This window comes from Hakea prostrata, chromosome 2 (genome assembly GCF_041222555.1).
Source record: "Hakea prostrata isolate BN-2017 chromosome 2, UWA_Hpros_2, whole genome shotgun sequence".
In the NCBI taxonomy this organism is placed as follows: Eukaryota; Viridiplantae; Streptophyta; class Magnoliopsida; order Proteales; family Proteaceae; genus Hakea; species Hakea prostrata.
Genome location: NC_142601.1, coordinates 72,963,765 through 72,980,992, shown reverse-complemented (window position 1 = coordinate 72,980,992; position 17,228 = coordinate 72,963,765). Strand labels below are relative to the sequence as shown.

The 17,228-nt window shown below is 38.7% G+C and overlaps 1 protein-coding gene across 2 annotated transcripts; it reads left to right on the top strand.

Moving 5' to 3' along the window:
- The first annotated feature begins 539 nt into the window (after window positions 1-539).
- Window positions 540-16,734, top strand: GLCNAC1PUT2 (N-acetylglucosamine-1-phosphate uridylyltransferase 2). 2 transcript variants are annotated; one of them, XM_089146618.1, is made up of 15 exons: window positions 540-757; window positions 1,051-1,105; window positions 1,199-1,350; window positions 3,214-3,253; window positions 6,485-6,574; window positions 6,652-6,758; window positions 6,865-6,939; window positions 9,571-9,610; window positions 9,732-9,814; window positions 9,892-9,969; window positions 11,709-11,852; window positions 12,484-12,551; window positions 15,086-15,200; window positions 15,449-15,605; window positions 15,896-16,734. In XM_089146618.1, exons 1-15 carry the CDS (start codon window positions 605-607, stop codon window positions 15,991-15,993), a joined length of 1,455 nt encoding a protein of 484 aa, XP_089002744.1. In that variant the 5' UTR covers window positions 540-604; the 3' UTR covers window positions 15,994-16,734. The 2 variants fall into 2 exon arrangements, with proteins under 2 accessions (XP_089002744.1, XP_089002743.1); XM_089146617.1 differs by having other exon boundaries at window positions 541-757; window positions 6,646-6,758; window positions 15,896-16,731.
- Window positions 16,735-17,228: the final 494 nt, after the last annotated feature.

Sequence of the window (17,228 nt, the reverse complement as noted above, 5' to 3'; positions counted from 1 at the left end):
ACATTCCAAAAAGAAAAACCTTTGCTGTCTTGATTGAACGATCATGGGGGTGTGGGGTCTGTCTTTGGATTCATTTCAGAATAAAGGCATTTGGTAATTGGGAATTTGATGCCTAATAAAGGTACCACATCCATATAACCACTTATTGTTCGGTGGTCAGTATACATCATTAGACACCAAAATCAGTTCTTAAAGAATAATTATCGAAAGATGAGAAGTTATCCGTGAATAGATTATTTTACACCGAAACGGATCGGATTGAATCCCGATGTGATAATTGATATGATCGATTTACGCAAAAGATCCTCGTACCGGCGAAGGTTTCGGTCGGTGTCGTAAAAGACCGTTGGTGGGTTTGGATTATAATTCACGTTTCAAAGAATGGGTGATTGGTGCCCAGTGAGCGAACAAAGAATAGAATAATACTGAAATAATACCGTTAAACAAAAAGAAAATGGTGGTGTCAGTTTGGTGCCGTTGTCCATTTATTCGTCGCTCAAGGCTATTTTCGTCATTCTAACCAATTCCCCTCCACCATATACCTATGAAGCTCTGAGACCCGATAGCAAACACGAAGCAGAGCTCTCTAGGGAGGTCGAGAGAGATGGGAGAGCTAACTGTAGCTGTTGACTACAATGCTTCGTCGCCTCCACAGTCTCTGTTAGAGAGGCTCAAAGACTACGGCCAAGAAGACGCTTTCGCTCTCTGGGACGAACTCTCCCCTCAAGAACGACAGCTTCTCGTTAGCGATATCGGGGTAATTTTATCGACTTCTTCTTCATAATTTCAGATCCCTCTTTTACTCATCTTGTCATGTCTCTTTGTTGCTCTTTTTCGTTTTTCCTGCTTCAGTTTCAATCTAGTTTGCATAATTTATTAGTTGAATAGCGTTTTGCGACTGCAAATGAAATACTTACAAGTTTTGAGTATAAACGGTGAAGCAATGGTTCCTTGATCTGTTTACTGTGAATGTAAACCCTAAAAGAAGGGAAAAAAATAGTCGGATCTTGTTTGATTCATGATTTTTTTCTTTTTATGTTTAAATTTCAGAGCTTGGATCTTGCGAGGACAGATCGAATTATTCGCAGTTCACTTCAATCTCAAGGTGGTTCTCTCTATCTTTTATTGCTAAGTTGAGTTTTTCTTATATGATATAGGTTATAGTTCTGAGATTTTAAATAATTTTGAGAGGTTTCAGGGCTTCCAGCACCATCGATTGAGCCAGTGCCAGAGAAATGTGTTTCCACTGTCGAAGAGAGAACACTTGAAGAAAGAGAAAGATGGTGTAAGATGGGCTTGAAAGCAATCTCCGAGGGGAGGTTGGCTGTGTTGCTTTTGGCTGGTGGGCAGGTGGTGTTCTTGTTTCGGTTGGTTGATGTGCATGTCTTTACGTTTTGCTGTCCAGCTTCTACTTACCATAGATTTAAAGTAGATGGGATTCAAGATGTATTTAAAAATATGTTAGAATTGATTTATAGCTGCTTTTTTATTTTGTTGATGGCTTGGTTTCCAATATTCAACGTTTTAATAAGCATAGTGACATAAGGAACATGCTGCACCTATGGCGACTTTATTAGAGAGCAAATAGGTACTATTTTCCTTTTCATGCGTGTAGTTGGTTTGGTTGGTTCATGGTGTTATTAAGTGTTCAACCTGAGGTATTGTTTCATTTTTGTTATGTTTGTGGTAGCAGTACTTCTTGATGTATTTAGTTTCCAAAACCGGCAGCGTGAGTGGTTGGTTGGTTCATGGTGTTATCAAGTGTTCAACCTGAGGTATTGTTTCATTTTTGTTATGTTTGTGGTAGCAGTACTTCTTGATGTATTTAGTTTCCAAAACCTGGTCAAGGTGTAGTTTTGCTGCTGCCATGGTGTTAATTGAGACAGACATCTGAAAGATGACAGTTTCTCACATTTTCTCTTAGACCTTGAAATTCCCTATAATTACATGAATAGATCATAGAGATTCATCACAGTCTCAAAGTTGAATAAAAATTCTACAGGATTAAACATTTCATCACTAATCCTTAAGTTATGTGAAGCTTCTGCTTCCCATTGCCTGAGGGTTTTCCTGCTACTCCTTTTTATACATATATGATGAAGTAGTTGGGTTGCAGTCATGTTTTATCTTCTGAGTGGTCCACTGTTGAACATAATGTTTGGGGCATCATGATGGTAGGGAGGTGGTGGTGGTGGTTGTTGTTTGTTAAATTTGGGCAGTGATTAGAAAGAGACACTTGAGTCAGGGTTTGAAATCCTTTCAGATTTTGAAAGGGGAAGTAGACAAAGAAGAAAAGCAAGATGAGGTTGCCGCAACGTTGCAATATGACAAAAGAAAGTTGTAGCGGATGCTTGGCATCTTTAAATTACTGTTTCTTCTTCAACTCTCCCCTGGAAATGTCTGATAGGATTGGAATCCCCTCACCATGAGAGTCCCAAAACCAAATACACTTGATATGAGCCCACTGTTTCTGTGCCTTGAAAATGGTAGTGATAGTCATTGTTTGTAAAATTTGGGCGGTGATTAGAAAGAGAGAGGCTTGAGTGAGGGTTTGAAGTCCTTTTGGATTTTGAAAGAGGAAGTGGATGAAGAAGAAAAGCAAGAGGAAGGTGCCGCAATGTTGCAATAAGATAAAAAGGAAGTTGCAGCTTGCTTGGCATCTTTAAAGTTACTGTTTCTTCTTCAATTCTCCTCTGGAAATGTCTGATAGGATTGGAATTCCCTCACATTGAAAGTCACAAAACCAAATACACTTGATATGAGCCCACTGTTTCTGAGCCTCAAAAAAACTTCTCACTTCTTATGTAATTGCTGCTGTCTTTTTATTTATTTAAGTATAAAATTCCCTCGGACTTTGCTTATGTCGAAGTCTTCGGCACCAGAGTTCGTATTCTTTTTTTTTTTTTTTTAATTTCAAAGCATAGAAATGGTTTGTTACACACATTCATTCTAATGTTATTGGTGATGACGATTCTTGTTTATTTTGGGAAATATACCAATAAGCTAGTGGTGACTTGTTTAAATTGCCATAAATATTTCTTGCTTTCAAAGTGTATTTTATTGATCTGGCTTTTTCTTCATCTCCTCTTGTTATGTTTTTGTTAATTTGCTCATGGATGGTGTTTAGTTTCCAACTGATCTTTTTCATGGCATTAAACTGTAAAAATGTATATATTGTGCAAGTATTCATTACAATAAAATTTTAATGGACAGGGGACGCGACTTGGAAGTTCGGATCCCAAGGGATGTTTTAGTAAGTAATTACGGAATTTATTTAATACTAGTTGCTCTTTTTCTTACTTGTGCCTCTCGTTTCAATAATTCAACTGAAGGTTGTTGTTGACTTGGTATTGGAACCCTTCCTTTTTCTTGCCTCTCTAGTGATCTGATGATTGCCATGGTTTGCTTCTCCAAGTTTGTGCAACTTCCTTGGAGGTTTCGTAGCTAGTAAATAAAAAGTGTCATTCATATAAATTATATTACTTTTTCCTGGCGCTCACTTAAGTGGGCCTTTAGTTCTTGATTGCCTGCTTAAGTGGGCGAAGTTCCATGGTGCCCACTTTGCACTTTTTGTAAATTGTAAGTTACCCACTATTAGTTAAGGTTTGACCGTTATTTTTATTCGTCAATTGACTAAAATACCCATCACCATACAAAATTACTAAAATGCCCTCTCACTCACTTAAGTGACCCAACCCCTTAGGTGGGTGAAGGGATTCACCTACCCATCTTCTCTTATACCTTGCCCCTGTTGGCGACCGCCACCCCTTCCGTTGCCGGCGACCATCGCCCCACCTCCCTTGCTGGAGATACTCACTAGCGCCTCAAAACCCATTATCGAGAATAAATGTAAATCTTCTCTCCACTCAAGTAGAAATTGCCTAAAAAATCAGAAATTAGCATCAGATCATCTTCCAGACGCTCTATTTCTTCTCTACAACTTTTCGAATTGTAAAACCCTAACTTCTCGAACATATGCTCTCTAGCTTCAATTGCTCAGGAACGATTTCTCTCTCTATTTCATCTCTTCACTTCTATAGCCTCACGGTCGGAATGGGATTAACGTCGTAGACGACAACCACGGCGGGTTACAATACCAACTCTCTCTTTGCTTCTCTCTCTCTCTCTCTCTCTCTTTCTCTCTCTTCTTACTTATCTTCTTCTCTCCTCTATGGCTCTGTTAACTCAAAAATTGGAAATGGCAACAAAGAGTTAGCCTTATGGCCTTCACCTTTACTCGAACTACAGCCCATAGCCAAACCAATAACCACATTGAAACCCTAATTGTATTACCGTATCCAAACCCCTAACAACATAAATAATAACACAACTCAAAAGAAGGAAATTTGCAAGGAGTTGAATGGACGAACGGCGACGAACGGCGACATGAGATCACAACTCTTCGATCAACATTGAAGCTGATTAGAATCTATAAGTTCTTCATGAACATTACTCAACCAGATGATGAGAAGAAACCAATCTATGGAATTTCCTTTGTTTCCTCCCCGATTATAGTGGAGTCCTCTTTGATATTTTCCTTACTTCGAAAACCCTAGCTGAAGTAGGTATGGTCGCGGGCGGGGGACGGGGTGGTGGTTGCGGGCGGGGGAAGGGGTGGTGGTCACCAGCGGCGGTGGGGTATAGGAAGAAGATGGGTTGGGTCACTTAAGTGAGTGAGAGGACATTTTAATGATTTTGGACGGTGAGGGGTATTTTAGTTAGTTGACCGATAAAAGTAACGGTCAAACTTTTCATAATTTGCAATTTTACAAAAAGTGCAAAGTGAGCGCCATGGAATTTTGCCCACTTAAGTGGGTAGTCAAGAATTAAAGGCCCCTTAAGTGGGCGCCATGAAAGAAACTCTAATTTTGTATGAATGACTTTTTATTTATTGGCTACAGAAATAGTGCAAGGGATAGTACAAGATAATCAACGACCTTGTCTAAAATAGCGGGAATCATCTCCTGTTACTAGATTGCAGGATAGGTGGTTGCTGATGCACATCAAGGGTGTTTGAATTCCTGAATTGACCTAAGCATCCAGTTTAATGAGATATTTGTCAAGGTGCTGAATGCATTCTCCAATAGATTAGTGAGATAGTTGGCACTGTACCTCCATATAATAATCCACCCTACTACATCTAGATACAGCTCCTCTCTAACTCCCTCCAGCCTCATATAGGCAGGCATGTGGGCAGGCCTTTCTGGTGGGGGTTGGCCTGTCACTTTATCCCTGCCTGTGTGACGTTGGAGAGAGTGTTGAGATGGCAAGGAGTTGGAAGCATGGTGGGAGAAGATTTTCCGATATATCTCGGTTTTTTCATAAACCAAGACGAGATTGAGATCTGCGAAATGGGATACCCCGCTCGAGATCTTGCCATATCTCATTGGAACTCTTAATTTTTACCCCATTTTTTGCGGATTTCAGCCAAATTTTTACTTGCAATTACTTTTAGCACATCTACAACATCAAAGGAAGCTCATCATTCTCTACTTGTCTTATGAGCTTATGTGTTAATGACTTAATGGTTATATAATTTTATCATTCTATTCTCGAAAGTCAAGATTGTAATACTCATATGGATGGAATCTTGATGATATTTAAGTTATTTGATGTATTTGATACACTTGCCTTTTTATTTATATGCTTTAATGGTTTTATATTGCATGTTATATAACCTTGCAATCTCTAATCCTACAACATTCCGGTTTCACACTATGGTAGACTTAGAAATCATACTTAAGGCTGTTTTCTCACAAATCCAAGGCCACTAGTGTGTTCAAAAGGCCTTACATAGGCTAAATACCAAGTTTTAACCCAACTGGGACCCTAAAACCCACCGAGATGGGCTACTGAGTTGACACCCAAAAAATGGAATATTTCGACCGAGATGGTCGAGATCTTATTTCATGGTAGCGAGATAGCAAGATCTCCTACCATGGTTGGAAGGAGTCCAATCCTTCCCCTTTAGCAGACTAAGGCTGTAAAATATCCCTAAAACCTTCTAATTCAATATGTTTAAGCCTTGTGATGTTATTTACTGCCTTATCGAATGGTCATAGGTCAGCACTCCATAAGAAGTCAAAAGTGAGTGATAATTTCTGCTTCTTAAGCTATATTGTGAGTGTGACATTATTATTAAATATTTATGTAAACTGGCATCTCCGACGTCAAGAATGTTTAGTTTTTCATTAAGTGATGAAAAGCTTAAATTTTTTTATGTGTTTTTCCTATGTTATGAACTACTCAATGGAAAATCCCCTGGTTTTTGGATTTATAAGGTTTCACTATGGAGAAGCTCAGAAGCATAATGTTTTGATCTTCAATTTTGGATTATATAAAAAGGGTATATACCATTGTGCATGAGGCTCCTATTACTACAGGTGCTGGAGAGGGTCATGATGTATGCAGCCTTACCATTGCCATTTTGGCTTAAATGAGAATGCATTCATATCTAATTGATTTGCTTATTTTTTTGCCTCAGATATTGGTCTTCCATCTGGAAAGTCCCTATTTCAACTTCAGGCAGAGAGAATTTTATGTGTTCAAAGGCTAGCACAGTCTGCAAATGAGGGTAATTTTTTATTAGATTTCCTGTGCTCCAACTTCAGCTGACATGCTGAACTGATAAGTTTGCTTTTGTAGGTTCAGCTGGTTTTGTGCCAATACATTGGTACATCATGACTAGCCCATTCACTAATGAAGCCACACGCAAGTTTTTTGAAAGTCACAAGTATTTTGGCCTTGAACCTGATCAGGTGAGATTTCTGAGAAATCTATGGGTTTCTTTTTTGTTCTTGTTACCTACAGTAACTGGCTTAGTTATTTGCTCTTATTTTCATGAAAACTTTCTCTGTAATGCAGGTCACGTTTTTCCAGCAGGGTACGATCCCTTGTATCTCCAAGGATGGTAGATTCTTGATGGAGACTCCATGCAGAGTAGGCTCTCCTTTTATCTTTAATATCTATAGTCTGCAGAGTGCTTTTGTTTATATTTTATATCCAGGAATGTCTACTTTCAGTTTGGAGTAGTTTCGTTGTTAAATATGTATGTTTTCTTTGAGATATTTAGTCATGTTGATTAAATGGTAATTCAGTCCAAATTACTTTAATGGATCTTTTTAAAGTCACTGTGAACATGATTTGGTCAATTTTAGGAGAGAGGATAGGAACTGTGCAAAGACAAGAGTTAAAATGCTTCCATGACTGATCAAAGAGTAGATAAAGATTCTTTAAGGATGTATGGTTAAGTGGGTATATTATGGAAAGTTATGAAAGAAAATTTGACTTATGTAAAATGTGCACTTCAGTTGATGCTTCAATTTTTTAGTAACAATTCTTTCAGAAGATGTTTCATGGTGGTTGATGTGGTGTCTAGGTGACCAAGACATTGCTAGGGGCCTGGGGCCCTGGGCGCGCAAGGCTACAAGGTGACTGTAGACCTTGGGACATAGCTTTCATAAATATAATTTGATATCCCAAAGTAGTTTGGTTTTGCTGGAACTACGGTTAAAGAAGTTTGGAATAATATAATCACCACTGTGAGACAAGTGTATGTGGTTGATGAGTCCCATAGAAACTTAAAGAAAGAAGGGTAATTTTCAGCGCCCACCCACTGAGGTTTCCCATAAAATTAGGGCTTAGGGGCACCCCCTGAGGTATCCAATTTATCAGTCAGACCCCCTGTCATTAGGAATCACAGCTAAATGCTGATGTTAGCCAGTTAAATTTTTTAAAAACACAAAAAAAAACCCCTAAATGGAAAAACCCGATCTTCATCCCTAAGCCCCTTGCATCCACAGATTACCACCAATTTCCGGCCCACACCGTTAAACCGTCGGAGAAACAGCACGAACAGCACCATCGCTATCAGTACCGGCCCCCAATCTGCCATTTACTTGGAGAGATCTTACGAATCCTTCTAGTGTGTGTATCTCAAATCTAAAGCGACCCATTGAGTGAGACCCCGGCCACCAATGTTGAAAAATGAAACGCAGAGCAGCCGTAAGAAGTGGATATTGTAATTTAAGGGCAGATGACATGTTCGTCTGAATTTTAGAGGAAGAGAAGAAGAAAAGTTGTTCATGAATTATTTTTGCAGTCTAGTCTTATACACTGGTGTGTTGCTCTTCTCATTTTTGTTCCATTTTCTCTTTTGGGTGATGTTCGAAGTATCCAGTCTCTGGCCAAGGTAAAAGCATTTAACCGCTCTTTTATAAACGATTAGATGATGTTAAGGTTGAAAATGAGCCGTGATCTTTTCCAACATATAAAAATCCCATTTTACTTGCAATTCATTTGTTTGGAAGGAGGAGAAGGGACGGGGGCAACAGCCAACAAGAGAGTAGTAGATAAAAGGGAAATCCTGAAGACACTTGGGTGGGTTTTTTTATTCCTCTGGATCTATTGACTATGAATTTCATTGTGTTTGAAGTAGAGCATTGGTAAGGGTTCTTTTGGATGTATCTACTGCTATTGTATATTTAGTTGTTACAATCTCTCTCTGCAATCTAATAATTGATCCTTTCGACTGAGAAATATTAGACATTAATGGCGAATTTGTGAATCAGAGAGACGCATGTAGGGGAATCATAGCTGCTGACTCCAATTTTGTGTGGTCATCCCATGTCCTTTTCCACCACAAATGTGCTGTCAAATTTGATCATCGGAAACGAACATCAGTGACTGTGAGACTGGCAGATCCAGAGGTTTTTGCTTCAGGTTTAGATACGGTACCTTGGCAGCCCTCCAAAGGCCGGCACATGGGCAGTGGTTTTCTTTTCTTTCATTTTCTTTTATTATTTTTTTCTTTTTTGTTGTGGTGGGTGATTTCTGGTAAGGTGGGGCCGGTGGTGGGCGATTTCCGGTAGGGTGGATGGTTGGGAGGGTTGAGGGGTGTGGGGGCTGATGTGGGTGGAGGTTATTTTAGTCATTACATGGTTCAGTGTAGGGTAGTATTGGAAATCTATTAATAAAAGCTAACTGAAGAATAACTCTGTTAGTAACAGGGGGTTGACTAAAAAATTGGAAACCTCAGGGGGTGGCCTTAATTTTATGGGAAACCTCAAGGGTTGCTGCCGAAAATTACCCAAGAGCTCTACTTGCAACCTTGGGGAAGAAGAAGTAGAAGAGTAAGTGAAACGAATATTTTTCAGATTTCCCATCTGATCTTGGCCGGATTATCTCCAGTCCTCCTTGGAGTCCCACTGGCTGCTGTCGCTCATAGCTCCATTTGACAAAAAACTAATTTCTTTATTCAAACATTCTGCTTTTAGAATAAATAGGTCTAATTAACCAACCCCTAACTCTATTGTGGACACTTAAGCTCTTTACAACAAATAATATTTTAATATGGGCTTTCTTATATCCTTTATCTGTTATTAAGATTCAAACAATCTGATTTCTACTGCTTCCTTGTTAGAGTTGTTCTTTTTATTTCTCAATGTCTTATTAATGTTCGTATCTTGAGATGCTTCTTGTTTTGAGTTCTGCTTTTTTCTTTGAGCTAGTTTCTTTTCTATTCTGTCATACATGATAAATCCAAATCTTTTTTCTTTTTTGAAAAGCCAGGTTGCAAAAGCTCCAGATGGGAATGGAGGTGTTTATTCTGGTATGGCATTTTAATTTTTGCAGATGTGAAACACATTATAGTTAGCTTACTTTATGCTTATCTTTTACTTACTGGAAAGAAGTGCTGATTTCTTCCATTGGGCCATGGATTTGTAAATCAGCTCTGAAGTCTTCAAAACTGTTGGAAGATATGGCCATGCGAGGTGTGAGATACATAGATTGCTATGGAGTCGATAATGCATTGGTGAGACTCATTTTTTGTCTGTTGGTGCAGGAATCAAAAGAAATATGATCTTGAATTTTCTTGACATCTATATGCAGGTCCGAGTTGCTGATCCAACTTTCTTGGGATACTTCATTGAAAGAGGTGTAGCTGCAGCAGCAAAAGTTGTGCGTAAGGTAGTCACTAATTACTAGGGCTGTTTTCTAGTCATTGACATCTAATTGATATTCAGCTGCCAGCCTGAAATTTTCCATGCTTCTTTTTTTTTTCTTTCTCCTTTTTGGTGGTAGAGCATCCTTAATTGTTTGTTGTGGAGTATACTTTTTGACCTTGAATTTTACTGCTTTTGTTTGTCCTGAACACTTGTGCAGACTTCATCCTCTCCCCTCCCCCCCCCCCCGAGGCGCGTCTTGTTATTAATCTTTACCTCAGAAAAAAGGAAAAGGGTTGGGGTGGGGAAATGGAGGAGGGGTTGCCTGCTTTTGATTATTCTGTATACAACTTTTGGCTTTTAGCATCTGGACATGTCTTTCTTTGGACCTTTATGCTACTTAGCATATATATTTTTTTCTTTCCTTTACAACACATTTTGGTAAGTGCTTTCAAATTTTCAATTCTTCCTTTTTAGTGAGGATCCTTGCCTTTTCCCAACTAAATGGAGTCTGCTACATGGATCCTTACTTTCCAATCAGCTCTATTCGAGGCCATACTAGATACAAGACCCAAGCTATGCACTCTTTTAAAAGTTTATCTTAGGCCCTGCCCCCTTAGTTCTTCTAATTTATTCGATTTGGATTAAATTGTTTCTCTATACCAGGGGCATTTAAAGGCCTTCGTTGGACTTGGTCGGGCCACCTCAATCGATTTTCTCATAGCTTATCATTTATGGGAGCTACTCTTGATTTAGCTCTAATTTGATCATTCCTTACCTTATCCTTCCTAGTTTTGCCACTCATCCATCTTAACATCCTCATTTCTGCTACATTGAATTTATCCATTTGATGCCTTCTTAATAGCCCAAGACTCTGCACCATACTTTATGGCTGATTATATGATGGTCATCCTAATGAATTTTCCTTTGAGCTTTAAAGGAATACGTTGATCCACAAAATTTTAGATGTACCTCTCCACTTCATCTGCTCTATTTTAGTTCTTTGGGAAACATCATCCTATGTATCACCTTTTATATTTATGACTTGGGGGGGGGGTGCCTTTAATGGGAATCTCAGTCTCCTCATCAAGTCTCACCACCTCATTATCTATTTGATCATGACCGAAGTTACACGCTAGATATTCTGTCTTTGTTTTACTTAGTTTAAAGCCAATGCTAAAATTTTGGAGTTATTTAGTCTACTGATCTGATTACAAATTTTTAATGATAAGGATTATGTCAGTTGTCTAGATCACTGCATGTAGGCTAAGAACTGTGGGTTTGCTGTGACTCAAGTCTTATCTAGATGTGTCATTAAAAAAAAAATTTCATTTCCTTAGTATTAAAATAGGAACGGCCTCTGTCAACTCAATAATATAGATCGGTGGACATGATTTTGATTAAAAAAATCTGTTGAACCCATATCATGACTTTCTTTTATTTTACTGATTCTGTTGGGTTCCAATTATCGAATATCATTTTCTGTTGAATTGCCCCTTTTTTCTCAAGAAAACTCATCAATCCTTCTAAGTTCTAATGAAGGTTGCAAATCGAAATTGCTTCCTCAAGCTGGCACTGTCAAAACTTAGTTAAGAGTTGTTTTGGGCTTTGAATTTGATTTGAGTCCTTACAGTCTTGCTTTATTATTATCATCATTATTATTATTGTTATTTTTGTTGGGTCAAGCTTTATCAATATTTTATTGTTTTCCCCTCTTGGACTGATAATGTTAGTAAATATTTGTTTTGTATGACTTGGTCACAGGCATACCCACAAGAAAAGGTTGGTGTGTTTGTTCAACGGGGTAAAGGTGGCCCACTCTCAGTTGTGGAATATAGTGAACTGGACTCTTCACTTGCTTCTGACATCAACCAGCAGACTGGACGTCTTCGCTTTTGTTGGAGTAATGTATACTCACTGCAAATTCCTTTGGTTGTTTCCAGATGTAGTTATGTGCTTGTCTTTTCCCCTTTCCCCCACCAAACCCCCCTCCCCAACACACACACACACACAAAAAAAAAAAAAAAACTTTATTATCTTACTTTTTTGTGTCTCCAAACTCTTTTGGTGCAACATTCTCTCTACACTCCTCCATCCTCTACAAACCCTGAATCACTTCTTGGCAATTTCTCTAGTGGAATGCCCTTTGTAATGTGTAGGTCACCAATTCATTCTCTCCACAAATTTCCCCTAGACTTTGTTGTAATCCACTGCAAAGGGATTTATTCCCCCCCCCACCCACTCACCAAAAGGCCATCTCACTTCGCTGCTCATCTAAATGCTACATGGTTTTGGGATTTTAAAGTAGATATCTCTTCACATATGAGTATGCTTCGCAGCATTTTTCAGTTGTATTATTTCTAAAAAAACGTTTTCCAATTCTACTTTGACCTGTTTTAATTTTGGACTCAAAAGTCATAGGCCTACAATATCATTATTTCCATCTATTACACTCTTGAGTATTTTGAAAGCTGGTTATACTTCTGGTTCTCCTTGACATTCATAATTTTTATCCTGCTCTCTGATTTGCGCTGTTCAGGTCTGCCTTCACATGTTCACGTTGGATTTCCTGAATCAGGTGGCAAATGGTCTTGAAAAAGATAGCATGTAAGTGATGTTTCTGTTTCCTTTTGTACTTCTTTCCTTTATCCTTGCATGTGTGCAAATGTGTGCATCCATGCACGTATAGGTATGAAGCGCATGGCTAGTTGGTTATTGCTGCTTTTGATGAACTCCATTTTTTTCATGAATTCTTGAACTTTTGGCATACATTTTTCCCATTAGATGATTAAAATAATTGTTCCTTTTGCTATTTCTCTAAAATTCAACCTAGGTTGTACATGGGTATATAAATTATCTGGAGCCTTCTTCTAACAGTAATAAATGGGTTACATGGAAATTTGGCATTATTAAGAGGCTAATAGAAATAGAATACTACCTGGTCATGCACAAGGTTTGGTGATCATGCCTAAGCACAAAAAGCACACAAGTAATATTGTAATTTCTCAGTGACCAAGGTGATTTTTGTGTTTGGGCATGGTTGGCATGCTTTGCGCTTGGCTAGGTAATGTTCTTTTCAGCATGCTTTCTCACAGAGCAAGCATTAAGCTAATGCTCTGATTTCTTCAATTTTAATTATCGAATTTGTGTAGAAGACTGTGGCCCCCTAAAAAGTTACTTAGGAGACTCAAATACACTAAGGTAATATAAACCAACTAGAAGCTAAAATGAACTAATGATATAAATTTCATGTTTCTAATTTTTACGCATATGTAGGCTCATCAAACTGGCCAACTACCAAGTTTACCTGCGGGATCAAAGACCTAAATGTGTTCAGTGCAAACTGAAGGCTTATTTCCACTAATGTAAGCCCATTGGTGAGTAGTATTTTTTTTTTTTGGGGGGGGGGGGGGGGATAGGCTGCCTCCAGTGGAGAATCCCACCCCCAAAGATGAAGTTATCAATATCATTTGTGCTTATGGACCCCAGATAGGATATATGGAAGTAGTAAGATTCAATTTGGTATGGATGATTTAATGAAGGTTTCTGGCCAAGTTAAATTACTTCCTACATGGGGCGTGCGGGGGGGGGGGATAGGCTGCCTCCAGTGGAGAATCCCACCCCCAAAGATGAAGTTATCAATATCATTTGTGCTTATGGACCCCAGATAGGATATATGGAAGTAGTAAGATTCAATTTGGTATGGATGATTTAATGAAGGTTTCTGGCCAAGTTAAATTACTTCCTACATGGGGCGTGCCGGGGGGGGGGCGCCATGGACCCCAGATAGGATATATGAAAGTAGTAAGATTAGATTTGGGATGGATAATTTAATGCAGGGTTCTGGCCAAGTTGAATTGCTTCCTACTGGAAGTGACTTGAACAGATATATTGGGGGTAATGTAGAGGATATGAGGGTGTTCGTGGTGAATATAGGGTTGGGAAGGAAAAAAGGGGGATCTCTATCCTTCGTGGTAGTTTATGAGCACTTTCTTTGAAAAACCAAGTTACATATAGTTACCGATATAAGTATCTTTTGATAATTACTTGATATGAATTAGAAAACGTGATTTGTTCTATCATTTTTCTGTTACACAGATTTTCAATGGTGAATACCCCTTCTGAGGATACAGGGGGGCTGCTAAATGTTTTGGTGGTAGAAGATATTTGTAATTTGTTGGAGTCGCATCTTAGACCATGGGTTCCATCTTTTCTTTAAAAATCACCACTTAAACACTCTGAGGACCTAAACAGCAGCCATATTACATACAACCAACCTCTCCACCCCCTTCCTCCCCCTATGGTTCAAGTTCTTGATCTCAAGGCCCATCTCGCTGACTCAAAGAGAGAGACTTTGCTTGAGATATCAGGAAGATCCCGTCGAGTTGGTGGAAATTTTTTTCCACAACTTGAGGTTCCAATGCAAGGGGTATTAGGGGTCATTTGAGGCTGAAACTTGCTGTCCAGCCTATTTCAGTCTTTCTGAACACGGATGATCTCAGATTTATGAAATAATTAATGTAAATGCGAATTCTACTTCAGACCCCAAGTGGGAATCCACTACGTTGAAGTAAAACCTTAAAATGGCCATTTGTGCATATCGTATGCTCATACATTAATGTCCAAAGTTCAAAATTCAAACTAATCTACATTACACATGTCCATAATTCAAATTACAATGTTCAAATGATAGACCTATCATCAATGTTACGACTCAAGAGTCAATACTTGAGACCTTTGTCCTAAGCACATTGTCTCGTCTCGCTAAATTGAAAACGAGAAACACCTCATGAGGTGTTCTCTAGCAATAAAGAAAAAGAGGTGGCAGGTGGCTGAAGTTTTAATATTCTATTTAGTTGCATTCTATGGGTACAAAATGCAGATTGTTCCACATTATTTTCAATTGTTCCACACTTCATCTTTCTGTTTTTTAACCATAGAGCAGTATGGGCACTCTTGGATTCATGGATGGATCTTTGAAATTTGACAAGTCAGGGAAACATTCTTTAGTATGCTGTTTAAGTTAAATTTTATCAAACCCATATCTTTCTTCCGTTGACTTCCTTATGAGCTCGTATAACTGTAAGTGATTTATCTTATATAAGTGATCTTAATGATAAAATCGTGCACTTTGAGTGCAGTTACCACATTGCTGAGAAGAAAATCCATTCAATACACGGGTCTACAATGGGTTTGAAGTTGGAACAGTTTATATTTGATGCATTTGCTTATTCTCCTTCAACAGCTCTCTTTGAAGTGAGTCACTTTCTGTCTCTGAAATTTAAATATGGTGATAGGTTAGTTTGAGGTGGGTTCAGCTTAGTCAATGGTAACCTGCTTCATGCTGTTCACAAGGTGGGTGGGGTGAAGCCAGAGTCTGGGGACTTTCTTGCATGCCAAAAACATGAACCTACTCAAAACACCGCCTGTTACTCCTTTTGTGTTTCCTGACTTGGAAGCAGTAATGCGGTAGCATGTTATCTAATTGAGATGGAAATGACCAGGTTCTACGAGAAGAGGAGTTTGCTCCAGTGAAAAATGCCAATGGATCAAATTTTGACACACCTGATAGTGCTCGCCTCTTGGTTCTCCGCCTTCACACGCGTTGGGTGGTTGCTGCAGGCGGCTTCTTAACACATTCAGTGCCATTATATGCAACTGGTACGTTCCACCCCTTGTTTTAGGTGTCACCCTATACATATTTCACATTAGAGTTTTCTTTGAAGATGAAGTGTGTTTATGTTGTCAGCTCTCTCTGTATGACGGAAGGCTGGAGGAATGGAGTGAAACATTCTTCTTATCCTTCCATTCATGAAAGGAATTTGACTTTCTTTGCTGATATTTGGCTGTTTAGTAACCGAGTGTTGATAGCAACCCATCTTGTTTATCTGCTTTCTCCTGCCTCTTTTTTTGCTGACCATTTCTAGTTCCTGTGGACTTGATGAGCTCAGGTGTGGAGATCTCACCCCTTTGCTCGTATGCTGGAGAAAACCTGGAAGCAATATGCCGTGGGAGGACTTTTCATGCACCCTGTGAAATTGCTTTCTAGATTGGAGTTTTCATGTGGACATATCCTGATAAACTTAAATGGGTGGCTAATTTCTGATTTATCATTTGGGTATGTAGTCAATAGCGGGTGTATATCTGGTGTTAGAAGCAAGCCTATTTCTTCTTCCCAGAGAGGAGAGAATTAGAGAATGTGATCTTGACCTGATCGTCATGCGTAATCGCCCTTGAGAAGGAATAGGCTATTCGTTACGTGTTCATGGTGCCTCTTATCAGTTCTTACCACCACAAAATGCTAATAAAATCAAAAGTTGTGCATTCCAACTTCCGGTTATCATTCAATTCCACTGTAGTTTGTGTGCCCCATTTTTCGAGCAGTGTATAATTGGTTAGCATGGAGGTGAGCAGCAGAAATCTCGGTCTTTGAATGTTGATAGCTGGAAGTTTTACTGAGATCAATTTGTCCGTGATTAAGAAGATTTGAACTCTGTCTCATATTGTGAGGTGAGGTATTGATCTTTGCCAACGAGTTAACCCGTAAAAATTGTAAAACTTATAAATATATCATGGAGTATTGTAGTAGTCACTGTTGACACCCGTGCTTAACATTTATGTATTTGCTTTTACCAGTCGGTATAGGATAAAAAGGTTATATATATACATTCATCAACCTTTGCTTAACTTTATACAAATGGTACCTTGCCCCAATGAAAGGATCATGGCCTAATGGTCCATATAGCCCCCAAAGTGAAGTATTGAGGATAAGTAAAATGGCATAAACTACTCGCTTTTTTTTTTTTTCTGTATTACTTGTTTCTGCAACTGTAGATTGAAGTTATGGATTTTCTACACATTGCAGAGAGGAGGAGAGAGTAACTATCTAACATTAACTAAGTTTCTAAATTCACTTGTTATCCGCCCATATTGGTTGGTTTATTTATCTCAACACCAAAAGAAAAGGGTAACAAGTGAAATGAAATCTAGATCATCAGGAATAAAAGAGCACTAATTCACTCATCGATGTGATATTGAGTAGCGTACCAGGTGAAATGAATCAACAACTAATGAGAGAGAACCAACTACCCTATGAGAACCATACATCCCTATTGCAACCATGACTTCGATGCTCGCAACAAAAAAATTTCGATGATGACGACCGTGCAAAGCAAATGCTGAGATTAATGTGGTGATAAAGACTACTGTGATCACAGCCACCACCATCAATATAGCAAATATTCTATGCACTTTGAAATAGATATTTAACATTTTATTTTAGAA

What these genes read in the sequence shown, in the direction of transcription:
- GLCNAC1PUT2 (XM_089146617.1), top strand. Translation starts at nt 605, where the DNA reads ATGGGAGAGCTAACTGTAGCTGTTGACTACAATGCTTCGTCGCCTCCA. An exon ending in GAATGGAGGTGTTTATTCTG is followed by an intron (nt 9,611 to 9,731) that starts GTATGGCATTTT and finishes TTTGTAAATCAG; the next exon opens with CTCTGAAGTCTTCAAAACTG. An exon ending in CTTCAACAGCTCTCTTTGAA is followed by an intron (nt 15,201 to 15,448) that starts GTGAGTCACTTT and finishes GGAAATGACCAG; the next exon opens with GTTCTACGAGAAGAGGAGTT.